A 13,600-nucleotide genomic window follows, 5' to 3' on the forward strand; every position below is an offset into this window, starting at 1 on the left:
TGAGCGCAGACCCCCTAAGGCGTGACACCACCTCACTGGTCCCTTGTCCTCTGGGCCACCCGTGCCCTGGCCCGCTGTCTGAGCACGAGGCCGGGACACACACAGACACCGGGCACTCGGCCGCCAAGGACAGCAGGGAGACCCAAGGAGCCCAGTGCAAATGAGAACAGGGCCTCACTGCCACCCTGCGAGCCCTCAGCACGCAGAGGGCTCAGGTGCACAAGCGCTTCAGCACTGCCCGTGCAGCCACGTGCCCAGTTCCAGGAAGTGAGGGTCTGCCCCCGTGCCCTCTCCCTCCAGGAGTCAGGCCCCGCCCCTCACCCCTACCCCTGCCTCCAGCCACCCACTGAGCCAGAATCTCGAGCCCTAGGAGACCACTAGAAGCAGCCATTTCTTGACCCAAGAAAGTCCCTCCTCACCCAGAGAGGCAGCGCGAGACGGCCACTCAGAAAGGGGCCGTCTGCACAGATAGCTACACACACAGTGGCTTTTCCTTTTGTAAACACACATCTTACTGAAGTGATGGCCGGCCCCACACTGCGGAGAAGATCGTTATTAGCTGTACATTTCAGTAACCAAACCTATTTATATGTTTACATAAGACGTCCCCTTGGGTCAGTGTCTAGATTTCTTCAGTCAAACTCCTTAGCAAGGAGCTACAGTGGAGATTTTGAATAAAGCAGTTAAGCCCTAAGAACCCAGTCTTGAGACAGAGGTGTGAGCCTTCCATTCGGAGGTTACTTCTCTCTGCTGTGTCCACGGCCTGGCTGGATGCTGACCACAGGCACGGCACAGGTCGGGCGGGAAAGTGAGAGACGATTTATCACCAACCACCGTATCCCAAGCTGAAACCCGCCACTAGGGCGAGACCCCGACGACTGGGAAGAGCTGGCTTTCCGAGTACGAGTGACAATCGCCCTCTCACTGCAGCTGCCAGCCTCAGAGAACAGGCCGGGCTAGGGGCCCGCGCCTCCCCGCACGTCTCGGAGCAAGCTGAACGTTCACTGCGGACACGCGGGCTTCCTGGCCGCTTTCCTGGAGGAAGGCACTGTCAGATTTCCTAGCAAGTCTTGCCTTAGGTCTCTGGAGCCCGCTGCTCGGCCTAAGCACGTCATTTCCACGGGAGACGTGTGTGACACGGACACAGTGGCGTTCGCCGCAGGCTCCAGCCTCTGCGCCACTCGGGCACTCCTCCACCCTGTATGCGCGCCAGTGCCCCGCCCTTTACCACCACCCCAGGACTCCAAACGCACGCTCAGCCCTTCCAATCCATTTGCTTGCAAGTTCCAGGGCCAACACTGGCCCTTAGGAATCTGCCAACTCAGCCCAAGAGCAGGGGACTGGGACAAAGGAACAGGACGCCGGGTGGCCGCCATGAACTGCCTCTGAGGACTTGCAGGCTCCACTCTGATTTCAGGCAGAGCAGTGAGCAACCTGGCCCTGCCGGTCCGTGCAGAACTGGGGTCGGGCACATCCTCTCGCCTCTCCTTGGGGTCCCCACTCCCGTATTCACCCTAACGAAGGGCAACACCGAGCCCTAGAATGACTGAAAACCCTTGAAAGGTCGAGGGCCACACTGGACAGCTGGCCGTCTCGCTCCTGAACACATCCTGCGACAGAGACCAAAGCCACTTTCCGAGCAGTCACCCTCGGGGTGTCCAGAACTCAGCCTGCTCAGGGCGACGCAACTCCCGAGACCAAAGCCAAGGAGCAGGCAGCTCCGGGAGACCGTGGCGGAGTCCTCCATGGCAGGACCCCGAGCCGGGCACCCCCCTCCCCCAGAGGAGAAGGGAAGGCGGGCAGTCACGAAGCCGACGCTGGCTGGGAAGCAGGAACCGTCAGAGGCGAGGCCAGCTCCGGCTGCCCGGTCCTGCGCCCTCTGCCTACGGGCAGCAGGGGTTGTCGATGACCAACATGACATCAATCCCGTAGGCCTCCAGCAGGTCCATGAGGAAGCCGCGGTCGCCCTGGGGGTCGAGACCCATGCCCCGCGCGTGCTCTGCTGTCAGAGTTTTGTCCTGGCTGGCGGACACCTCCAACAAAGTCTGAAATATCCGGTTGTTCTGCTCCAGGAAAAACCTGCGTTTGTAAGACAAGACCCAGGGCAGGGAGGGGAAGACAAGACAGAAAAGCTCACCAGGAAATCCACACACGGGGAACCAAACCTCGACTGCTCTGGGGCCGGCGCGGTGGCGTAGCAGGTAAAGCTGCCGCCAGCGTCCCACATGGGTGCTGGTTCAAGTCCCAGCTGCTCCACTTCTGATCCATCTCCCAGCGCCAGGAAAAGCAGTGGAAGACGGCCCAAGTGCTCGGGCCCCTGCACGCATGTGGGGGACCTGGGAGAAGCTTCTGGCCTCAGCTCAATGCAGCTCTGGCCATTGCAGCCATCTGGGGCATGAACCAGCGGATGGAAGACCTCTCTCTCTCCCTCTATCTCGATATAACTCTGCCTTTCAAATAAAAGAAACAAATCTTTTCTTAAAAAAAAAAAAACTATACTGCTTTGTGTAATACATGTTTAGATGACTTCAAAAGAAAAATATTTTTAAAAGAGAAAAGGACACGGGGTACAAGTTCAAGTGTCATTGCAGCGCTAGCATTGGGAAGCACTTGGCGTGCCTCACAGGATGGCGAGGGCAGGCTCTGAGTGATAGCCAGCTGATGCTAGCACTGCACCTGCTGGGTAAGAGGGGAGTGAGGAGGGCCTTCAGCCCAGCGGCAGGCCCCTGGGACGGTCAGCAGCAAGCCAAACAAACCCGCTAACCCAGGTCTGAGGCCAAGGCTTGGAGGGAGAGACTGAAATCCAGGACAGTCCTTAGGAGCAGCAGGTGAGCCTCACCAGAGAAGAGGCGGGCTCTGCAGTGCCCCACCCCCCCAGGAAGGGTGCCCAGAGGAGGGGGCAGGTGCAGCGACCTGGTGAGCCTGGGGTCTGGGGCTGGAGGGTGAAGGGAAAGGCAAGGCACAGGCCTGGCACCGGCACAGCCTGTCCGTTCCCCTGTGAGCTCGGGGTGGAGATGGACGGTGCAGAGCCTGACTCTGCAGTCGCCGCGTCAGGGCCCTGGAGCATGAATGAGCCCACGAGGAAGGCAGTGGCATCTACGTGAGCCGGTGCCCACAGAGCCCTTGGCGGCAGCCTTGGGCCCAAAGCCACCGTGGGTGCTGAGAAATTGAGGCCACGCCTGGGTCCAGCCCTGACACCCGCACACCTGCAGGACGCCGTGTCAGTCTGCGGCACCTGCGCACAAAGGGCCACATCCCAGCCAGAAGCCGTCCCCACCCCACCCCACCCCGGACCAGGGGCAGGAAGACCAGGCGGGAAGAAGCCGGAGTGGGGGGGCGTTTCCATCCTGCGAGAACACGATCCGTGCCATAAGGGCTGAACCACGACTCTGCCCCAGCACCAGGGGAAGCAGGCTCATCTGACTCGGGCGTTAGTTTTCAGATGGGCCCATGATGTCAGCGCCAGCACTGCTCCCAGGGCAAGAAGCAGCAGCTGACAAGTCCCCCGGTCCTGAGGGTCACACGGGGGCTGTGTGGTGGCGTCCAGGCAGCGATGCTGGACAGAAAGGCACATGCAGGACCCTCCCATTCCTCCACTGACATGCCCCTGCCTCCCCATCTCCTGGGGTCCCCGCACGGCCTCGCTACAGCGCCCCGTTCTGAGTGTCCCTGGACACAATGAGGGACATCCTGGGCCGCAGTGGGGACAAGGGAAGGGGCCGGGTCGTCCTCCGCAGGGCGTGCGTCCGCCCAGGGCCACTCACAGCACAAAGAGGTCCTCTTCGCAGGGGCTGTAGTCTTCCTCCACCTCCTGGGAGTACAGCAGCATCTGCCTGCGGGCGGGAGGCAGATCAGCGTCACGGGGGAGCCCACGGGCTCAGCACCAGGCTGCACCGGCCACAGCAGGCCCCCGGAGGGAAGGGACAGGGAGGGCTCGGGTCCTAAGTCCAGGGTCCAGGGCCAGCTGTGCTCCAGGTAATCCCAGGTGAGTGACACTCTCCCCTACCTGTCCATCAAATGGGGACGGTGCCACATCTAGCTCACAGGACAACTGGATCATTGAGAGGTGCACAAGCATGTTTCTAATGCTAAGTAGATGCTGCACACTCGCAAGCAGACCTAAGGGTCACCTGGGCAGATTCTGGAAGCAACTGCCTTCCCTGGGCCCCACAGGTTCCCAAGAGCATCGGGAGGAAACGGCCCCCAGGGATGCGCACCCCTCCCATCAGGGCAGCAGGCAGGGAGCCCGCCCTCCTGCACGGCAGCACCCCCTTCAGGTCTGGCTCCCAGGCAGCAGGCCGGCCAGCAGGAGGGCCCCGGGAGGGATGGCCGGCAGGCAGGACAGGTTTCATGGAGAGGCATCTCCAGCCCGGGGCCAGCCAGGCCTCTCTCCCAGTGTGGCAGGTGCCAGTCTGGGCTGTGGCCACAGCACCTGCGACACACGCGGCATGGCCCCAGGAGGGACGGCCGACAGGCAGGACAGGCTTCGTGGGGAGGCACCCCCAGCCCAGGGCCAGCCAGGCCTCTCTCCCAGTGTGGCAGGTGCCAGTCTGGGCTGTGGCCACAGCACCTGCGACACACGCAGCCTGGCCCTGGGGCTGCCTACCTCTGCTCATTGAGCCGCCGGTACTTCTCCCTGTCGGCGCTGTTGAGCTTCAGCAGGGGCTGCAGGTGGTCGTGGTGCGTCCTCACGTTCTGGTTATCCACGTAGACGTCATACAGCTCCCGCTTCTCCTCGAATATCTTCTCTGTGGTGCCTGTGGGCCGAGGTGAGGGAGGTGGCAACCCTGGGGCGGGACCTGAAGGGAACCGGCCCAAGCCCAGCGGGGAAACAGTGCAGGAGCCCGGGTGTGAACACGGGAGGGGGGCTCAGGACGGGGCAGGCGGGGCGAGGCCGGCCGGTACTCACAGGCCACATAGGACACCTCCACCTCCAGGCTCTCGATGTCGGCCACGTTCACGTAGAAGAAGGGCTTGGACTCGGGAACGGTGCCCCCGATGCCGGGCAGCGACACGTTGGCCAGGCAGCAGCAGCAGTACACTGTGGGGAGGGGGGTGGTCAGGAGAGGCCTGCGCCCCCACAGCCCCTTCCTCCTTCGAAGCCTGCTAGTCAACACCTTCTCTCCACGGTCAGCCTCCGAGGAGGCGGCCAGGGCCAGCAGGTGGGCTGTCCCCACCAGAACTCATGCTGAGGGGCCAGCGTTGTGCTGCAGTGGGTTAAGCTGCCACGTGCAGCACCGCCATCCCATATCGGAGCGCCAGTTTGGTCCCAGCTGCTCCACTTCCGATCCGGCTCTCTGGTAAAGTAGAAGACGGCCCAAGTGCTTACGATTCTTGCCGCCCACGTGGGAGACCTAGATGGAGTTCCAGGCTCCTGGCTTCAGCCTGGACCAGCCCCAGTAGTTCTGGCCATCTGGGGAGTGAACCAGCAAATGGAAGATCTCTCTCCCTGTCACTGTACCTTTCAAATAATTAATCTTAAAAGACCAGCACAAACTCGTGTTGAGGCTTGGTCCTAGATGTGGTGCTGGGCTTTTAGGAGGTAATTGGGTCCCAGGGCTCCACCCTCACCAAGGGGTTGATGTAGTTCCCTGGAGTCCAGGATCTTGAGAGCAGCTTATACAGGGGGCCCCTCAGCTCCTCTCTCCCCTCCACACATGCTTGCCATCTGTGTGCACCCAGTTTCCCACCACGAGGCCCTCACTGGAAGCCAGTCATGCTCTTAGACGTCTAGAACTGTGTGCCAAGATAATCCTCTCTCTGTATAAAGTTACCCACCCTGGGGGTTTCGTTTCAGCTACAGGAAACTGACTGCGGCAGGAGCCAGCTGGTGCCGGCATGGGCGAGCCTCCTCTCCTCGGGGTCACACCAGCACCCTGCTCACTGACCCACTAGGTACTTTTCAGTCTTCCTCTGGATGCTGTGGCCTCTCCCCTGCTCCAGGCTGGCCTGCTGGAACCCTTGCCTCTTCTGGCTCTCCCTACTTCTGCCCGTCCATCTCAGTCGCCTCTGTCCTGCTACCCCGGGTGCTGCACCTGTTGTGCCCGGCACGCCACCCTGCCCCCACCCTCTCCCACACTCCGAATCCCTCTGGCAGTGCAGCTTTGCCCCAAAGGACCTGACCCAAACCTATGAGGGCCTGGCACACAGCCTCCTGCGCAGCTCTCACAGGCAGCACACCCTGTCATGTCCCAAGTTAACCCCACACCTGCATCTCCCCAACAACCCCAATCCTTGTCATCTTGGACTCTCAGAACCTCACACAGAACAGCACCTTGAACAACGCCACCAGCCCCCACTGTTGCCCAGGGCATCTCAGGCCTGCTGGGACCCATCGTCCCTGCTCTAATCCAGACCCCCATCTCTCATCAGAGTACTGAGGTGTCCCCAGCCCACCAGGGCCCACACTGGGAACACAGACCCACTCGGACCACCGCTCCGCTTCCAGCCCCTGACACGGCCCAAACTCTCGCAGCCTGGGTCAGCAGTGCAGAGCCTCTGGAAGAGCCCGCCCCCGGCCTTGCTTTCTAGTTACCTCTGTAGCACACGACGCCCACAGGCGGTGGGGAGAATATCAAGATGCGCTTTCGAAGTAAGGCAAATTTCCAGAGGATGAGGATCTGTTCGCCAAAGAACTTGATAAACTGAGACATGCAGCCAGCTGGGTGTGTGATCTGTAAGAATACAGGGCGTTGGGAAGGAGGGAGGGAGGCAGGAAAAGCTCGTTAGGATGACTGGAAAAATACACAGTGCGGCTGGGTGCTCAGTTCCGTGGCACTCCCCAAAACGCAAAGCACAGCCAAACAGCTCTGCTGGGGGTGGGTACTTCCACATAAAATGACGGTTGTCACCTTAACGTCTCAGATTTAAACTGGATCTTTGCACTACAACAGCTCTCCTGAGACACAGTTTGAGTGTAGGGATCATTAACTACTTTTCTGGGAAGAGAGAGGCACTAGGAAGAATGCTCAATTTAACATTATAAAGGATCTCTGAAGAGACAGCGCATGTGAATGAGAAAGTACAACTCATGGCACAGTGGGCCATGGCCTGCAGCACCGGCACCCCATGTGGGCTGCTCCACCTCCAACCCAGTTCTCTGCTACGGCCTGGGAAAGCAGTGGAAGATGGCCCAAGTCCTTGGGTCCCTGAACCCGCCTGGGGGACCCAGAAGAAGCTCCTGGCTCCTGGCTTTGAATCAGTGCAGCTCCAGCCATTGCAGCCATTTGGGGAGTGAACCAGTAGATGGAAGACCTCTCTGTTTCTGCCTCTCTGTAACTCTGCCTTTGAAATAAATAAATCTTAAAAAAAAAATCTGGTATGTACCTATATATATGTGTATACATACATAGATACACACACACATTAGAATATTATTTGGCCATAAAAAAGAATGAAATCCTGAAATTGCAGTGAAATGGGTGGCACTGGAAATCATTACACTAAGTAAAATAAGCCAGGCCCAGAAAGACAAGAACCACATTTTCTCTTTCACGTGGAAATTTACTTGCATTTTTATGTACTGTATTCTTTGGTACCTAAGCAGGCATACATGTTGTCTTCACCGATTTACACATATTACATAATATACCCTTCTTTGTTCATTTGTATCTTTGCCATGAACGTTGTGTATGTAAATGTTCATATACGAAGTGAATGTGGCAAAACGTTGAAAACTGGCAAATCCATGTGTCCCCACTGAACTCTGTATCCTTCTCTGTCCTGACGTGTTCTAACACAAACATCCCAGGAAGGGCCACTTGCCCGTCCTGGCCCTGCCACATAGCAGCAGGGAGGCCTGGGAGAGGGAGCTGCTGGTTCCGGGGCACCCGCCTTAGCTGGGAGGTGGGAGACCAACGGACACAAGACGGATGTGCTCGGCTTGACGTCCAAGCCCACGTGCGGGGACCACTGCTGCCGCTGACCAAACAGGGGCTTCCAAGCGGGTGCCTCGCGAGACTTTTAGGGACCCCGGCCAGAGCCGCTGTGACAAAGGCACCTGCTGTGGTTTATGCGCTGGGAGCCCTCGGGAGCCCTGAGGCAGCTGTGCACTGTGCCTCCTGAAGCTGCAGGAGCTCCCTGCCCCGGGCGTCTCCCTGCCCTGAAGCCGCCGCCCTCTGCCGAGCACGCCCTGGCCCTGGCCCTGGCCCTGGCCCTCTGCCTACTCCTCGGCCTCCATCTACATCCCGAATCTCCACAAGAGGCACGTAGGCCGGGTCTGCTCAGGCCTCTCTTTGAAGGAAGTTGGACAGGAAAGGGAGCCAACGCCCATCCCAGGCCCACCGCGCCCTCCGCATGCCCATCTCCCAGCCCTTACCGTGTGCTTCCAGGGCACGAGGCCCGGCAGGGCTTGTACCAATGTGACTTGGGCATCTGAACCTACAATGACCCATTCAGATCTTACTCATCTGGCACTCATGGGTGTAGTCGTTCAAGAAAGATGTCTCACGGGCTCATTTTGTATTCTAGTCCCAACAACGAACAGAAAAGCCCCAAGCTCTCCTCGCTGTGGTTCACAGGCCAGCACACAGCCCGAAGGCAGCGGGGACGGGAGGAGGCCAGGAGGCCAGGGCGGTGCACGGGAGGGTGCCTGACCCCATTCTGGGAGCGATGTCTACAACAGCTCACACAAAGGCCTAGAGACAAGAGGGGACATGCCACTTGCTGGGAACAGCGAGCTCAGTGCTGTGCCCAGGCCTATGGCTGGAAAGTGCCGGAGGAGCCACGGCAGGTGCCGTCTCCTCTCCTCGGAGTGTCAGAGAGACTCACCCCTGCTGCACTCCCCTGCTCAGCTGCACAGCGCACAGACGCTTCTCGTGCAAACCTGGGGCTCCTCCTCCCATCTCCCAGGCCGGCACTCCATCCCTCCCACACCCCTGGACTCCACCTGACCCATCCGGGCCACACCCGAGGCTCTGCCCCGCAGCCCTCTCTGGGGCACTCCCATCTCCCCGAGGGAGCAGTTACCAGCCACCACTGGATCTCTGCCTCCATCACCCCTCCCGCCTCTCCACCTCTGCCTGTCTTCCCTCTCACTCCTGTACCAAAAACTCACTTGTTTAAAATGTCTCATTGGAAACTGTGTTCATTCTGCAATAGTTCACTGAACTAGGGGTTTTTGAACCTGTTCCCGTGAGTGTCATATTTCAATAAACAGTCTGAATAAAACTTCTTCAGTAGGGGCGTGTGTGTGATTTTCTATAAATGACAAATGGATTCATACCACACATGCCGTTTTTTAAAAAGTCATGGCATTTTTTTCTGGCCCCATCCTTGTCTATATGGATAGGCACCGTCTTTCCCACACCTTCCCTCTCAATAACCTAGCATGTGCATCCACGCACGTTTTCCATGTTCATGTATGCGTGTGTGTCTACCCATGTCGATATTCGAGGCTGTGATAATTTAACAAAAGCATGATCGTATCATACGGAGTTTCCTGTACCAATAGAACTGGGAAATCTTCCACATCGATTTCTTATGCTCCACCGATCTTCATAATGGTTATGAGAGTTGGGCATTCTGGTTTTTGATCCTTCAACAACTGTGAATTGGATGTGCTACACACACATCATGTATCGTGTGCTACACACACATCATTGTGGCAGTCTTCTACCTGCAGAAATACATCATGTGGTGGTCTTCTACCTACAGAAGGGACTGAGACACAAGACCGCTGAACAGTTTAAATACATTGGCATCCCGTGGTGTTTTAAGATTCTCCACATTCGTATTGCAACCCATAAAAGTACCCTTCTCCCTGTGGCTCACAGGATGCAGCAGGTGGGACTGAGCTGCCCTCAAACAGACCAAACGCATACGGGGAATCTCCCTTTCCTGTGCTTTTTGGTCTCTCGGGAGAGGGTTCCAGAGACACTCGGGGCAGAGCCTGGTCATCTCCATAGATTTGGAGACAGTCCAGGAGCAATTTGACTCAGCAGGGAAAAACGAGCAGAGTTAGGAACGGCCAGAAGGCAGGGACTCGTGTCAGTGCAGGCCCAGAATCCCCCAGATGCCTACTCTGACCACTGGATTGTCCCTCAGCCCAGGCCTGGGGTGGGAGAATCTGCAGGCCATGTCTCCTGGGCTCCCACACCACCAGGCTTCCCTCAGGCCCTCTCAGCGGGAGGCAAGGACTGGAGCTGGGAGGCAGGAGGAAGGCAGCAGGAGCTCCTTCCATTTCCAGCCCTGCTGGTGTTTCCCCAGCAGCCAAGTCCCTACGGCGCCAGCCTCCAGCTCTTCTTAGTTCCCTCAGCACAAGCCGGGTCATCCACCGAGAGGGACCAGCATCAGATGCACAGCACTTCAGAGGCTGAGCAGTGCACGGCCCCTCTTCAAGCTCCTGTGGTCTTTTTTTTCTTTTTTTTTTAACAGGCAGAGTTGGACAGTGAGAGAGGGAGAGACAGAGAGAAAGGTCTTCCTTCCATTGGTTCACCCCCCAAAATGGCCGCCACAGCAGGCGCGCTGCGCTGATCCAAAGCCAGGAGCCAGGTGTTTCTCCTGGTCTCCCATGCGGGTGCAGGGCCCAAGCACTTGGGCCATCCTCCACTGCACTCCCGGGCCACAGCAGAGAGCTGGACTGGAAGAGGAGCAACTGGGACTAGAACCCGGAGTACTGGCACCGCAGGCGGAGGATTCGCCTAGTGAGCCGCGGCGCTGGCCCACTCCTCCAGTCTTGATAATGCATGTCCCTGTGTTGTCACCTCAACCCTAACACGTGTGGCAGACTGCCCGCCCCTGGTATTTGCAGCCTTATGGGATCCATCTTCCTCTTGAGCTACTCGCCTCTAACCAAGAGGATACGGCAACATTGCAGGGCTTGTCACTTCCAATTACAAAGGATTCTCTCTTGCACCTTTCTGGAAAACTCCTGCTTGCGAGTTTTGATGAAGCAAATGATCACTTGCTAAGACCCACATGAAAAGAACTCAGGGAAGCCTCCAACAACCAATCAGCGGGGTGCAGAGGACCCCCAAGAAACGCAGCCTTGCAACGCCCACAGGGGCTTCGCAGTGGGTCCTTCCCTGCCAAGCTGTCAAACGAGGCCTTGCCCTGGCTGCTCCCCTGACTACAGTCCCGCGAGGAACCGTGAGGCCCATGAGGCAGAGGACGTGGCTAAGCCCTGCCGGGATTCCCAGTTCTCAGAAGCTGTGAGATGATGAAGACAGACGGCTGCAAGCCGTCGATCGGGGTAATTTGTGATACAGCAATAGATGACTAATATGGGATGGCGGCTGTGTCTGAAAATTAATAAGTGAGTTACCTCATTTCCTTTTCACTCTCTGTCTCGTAACTCCTATATTACCCGATCCTCGTACTGAATTACTATAAAATACCTATTACAGCTTCTGTTTGCCTAACAAGAATTTACTTACCGGAGTTCAAATTCCAAGGTTCTCTACAACCTGATTTCAGCCTATTTTTCCAATCCTTTATCATGGAACCCCAGTCACAGTAGTTTGCATGTGTCCGGTGAACCGGTCTCTCCCGTGTTCACTCTGCAAAGGCAGTGAGCTGGGGCAGGGAACACATACTGGCTTTGCTACCAGACCCGGGTTTAAAGCCCGGCACTCTCTCCTGCTAGCTTCGAAGTCTAAAGCAAGTCACTGACCCTCCCATGCCTCTGTTGCCCTAGCTGGAAAGCAGGGGTTAAAGAAATCACCCCCCTTTAAAGAGGTTACAACAGGCATCAATGAACTGCCAGCATCAGAAGGCGCTGAGCGTGGCCGACCCAGATCCACCTGCTGCTTAGACCTCCCGCAGCCTGGAACTAGCACTCCTCACTTCCCACTGGTCAGGGACCAACTGGTCTTCCGAGACGCCGCCTCCAAGCTCGCCCCTAAACCCGTGGCGTCACTTCTGCACCAAGAGAGCCCAGCACTTCACCGAAACATCCTGGGACCAACACACGGGCGCGGGGGAAGATAAGGAGGAGATTCCCACTCTTAGTCGTCTTCGCACTCGTCCAGCACTGAATGCCTGGCCCGGTGTTAACCGTAAACAACACATCCTAACACTGCAGAAAAAATGCAAAATAAAGCAGTATCAAAACTATCGGAACTGGGGCCGGCGCTGTGGTGTAGCAGGTGAGGCTGCCGCCTGCAGTGCCTGCATCCCATATGGGTGCCGGTTCGGGACCCAGCTGCTCCACTTCCAGTCCAGCTCTCTGCTATGGCCTGGGAAAAGCAGTGGGAGATGGCCCAAGTCCTTGGGCCCCTGCACCTGCATGGGAAGACCCAGAGGAAGCTCCTGGCTCCTTCAGATTGGTGCAACTCTGGCTGTTGAAGCCAACTGGGGAGTGAACCAGGGGATGGAAGACCCCTCCCTCCCTCTCACTCACTCTCTCTCTGCCTCTCCTTCTCCCTCTGTGTTCTTTCAAATAAATATATAAATAAGTCTTTTAAAAGAAAAAACTATCATGACTAAGAAATGCCGACCTGTTCATCAAACTCTCCATTTTTATTTCAAAGTTCTGGTTTTCAATAAGTTGAAGCTGGACTCCCAGGAATCTAGCCCGACTGGCCTGTTTGCCACCCACGGCTTCACATTATGATCATGGAAGTGTCTGGAATGTGTACTGTTTAAGACAACTTGCATCATGTTGTAAATGAACCCAGATGCTTATGTTACAACCCTAACTGTCGAGAGCAGCCTTTTGGCATGAGCCCAGGACATGCATTGCTCGTTAACTCAAAGTTACCAACAACGACCATCCCATCACCAGTCCAGCTGTGCGTGGGTCTGGTGGGTCTCACCTTCATCTCGGGGTACATGTAGCGGTGGATGGAAGGCAGCCAGCACACAGGGGGTAGGCTCCCGCCTCTCCCAGGACCAGCATGCAGCACTCCCTTCTTGTCCTCGTAGAAGGCGGCCAGGTGAGAGTAATGTCCCGGCGTCTCCAGCTGGTGTCTGCACAAGACACACACACACACACACACGGTCAGTGAGAACAGCTCCGGCTGCAGCTCTGTAGCTTACTCCCTGTCCAAAAGCTGCAATACAAGGCCCCGATGGACTCACAGCATGGCCACGTAGAAGGTCTGCAGGAAACCCCCCGACAGCATCCTGTAACACGCTCCCCTGCCCGTGGGAACAGCCAGAACCCAGAGGAGGACCAATGCCTAAGGTATGCAAAAGCTCTGGTGCTGCTCGCTCACTCTGGGGAGGGGCACCGGGAGGACTGCAAATCCCCGCTTTTATAAAGTCGCTCCTGGCTGGGAACGCACGCTGGCTGGCTTTGTTACTATGAAAGAGTAAGGAGACATCAGCCCTGGATGTCTCAAATACGGGAAAACAGTTATTATTAGATCTCACTGAGGGCTGCTCATTTCTGCAGCAATCAAAAAAGGAATGCAACGCATCAGGATCTGTTCATTTCCGACCCTCCCCCTGCTCTGGGTAGAACTGTGGCTCTGGGTAGACATGTCCAGCGGTCCCCAGAGAAAGCAGCGTTGAGGCCCCAGACCACGTGGACAACAGGGAAACCCGCCTCCAGGTCACCTGCAGCCGTGCTGTGAGTGCTGTTAGAACCACGTTTAAAGGGTTGTTATAGGTTGAATTTTGTCCCCCTAGAAAGATATGCAGGAGATACCCCCAGTAA

At 57.2% G+C, this 13,600-nt stretch overlaps 1 protein-coding gene across 1 annotated transcript in view; it reads right to left on the reverse strand.

Annotated features, from left to right (window-relative positions):
- Positions 1-350: 350 nt before the first annotated feature.
- The window catches only part of DENND11 (DENN domain containing 11), a 48,122-nt gene continuing 34,872 nt past the window's right edge, over positions 351-13,600 (reverse strand). Inside the window, exons 4-9 of the mRNA XM_062187242.1 lie at positions 12,756-12,909; positions 6,536-6,674; positions 4,910-5,041; positions 4,607-4,757; positions 3,765-3,833; positions 351-2,079 (exon numbers count right to left, since the gene is read on the reverse strand). Coding sequence (XP_062043226.1) covers positions 1,884-2,079; positions 3,765-3,833; positions 4,607-4,757; positions 4,910-5,041; positions 6,536-6,674; positions 12,756-12,909 — 841 coding nt within the window. The 3' untranslated portion in view covers positions 351-1,883. The remainder of the gene's footprint in view (positions 2,080-3,764; positions 3,834-4,606; positions 4,758-4,909; positions 5,042-6,535; positions 6,675-12,755; positions 12,910-13,600) is intronic.

The sequence above is a fragment of the Lepus europaeus genome, chromosome 1, assembly GCF_033115175.1.
Source record: "Lepus europaeus isolate LE1 chromosome 1, mLepTim1.pri, whole genome shotgun sequence".
Lineage (NCBI taxonomy): Eukaryota > Metazoa > Chordata > Mammalia > Lagomorpha > Leporidae > Lepus > Lepus europaeus.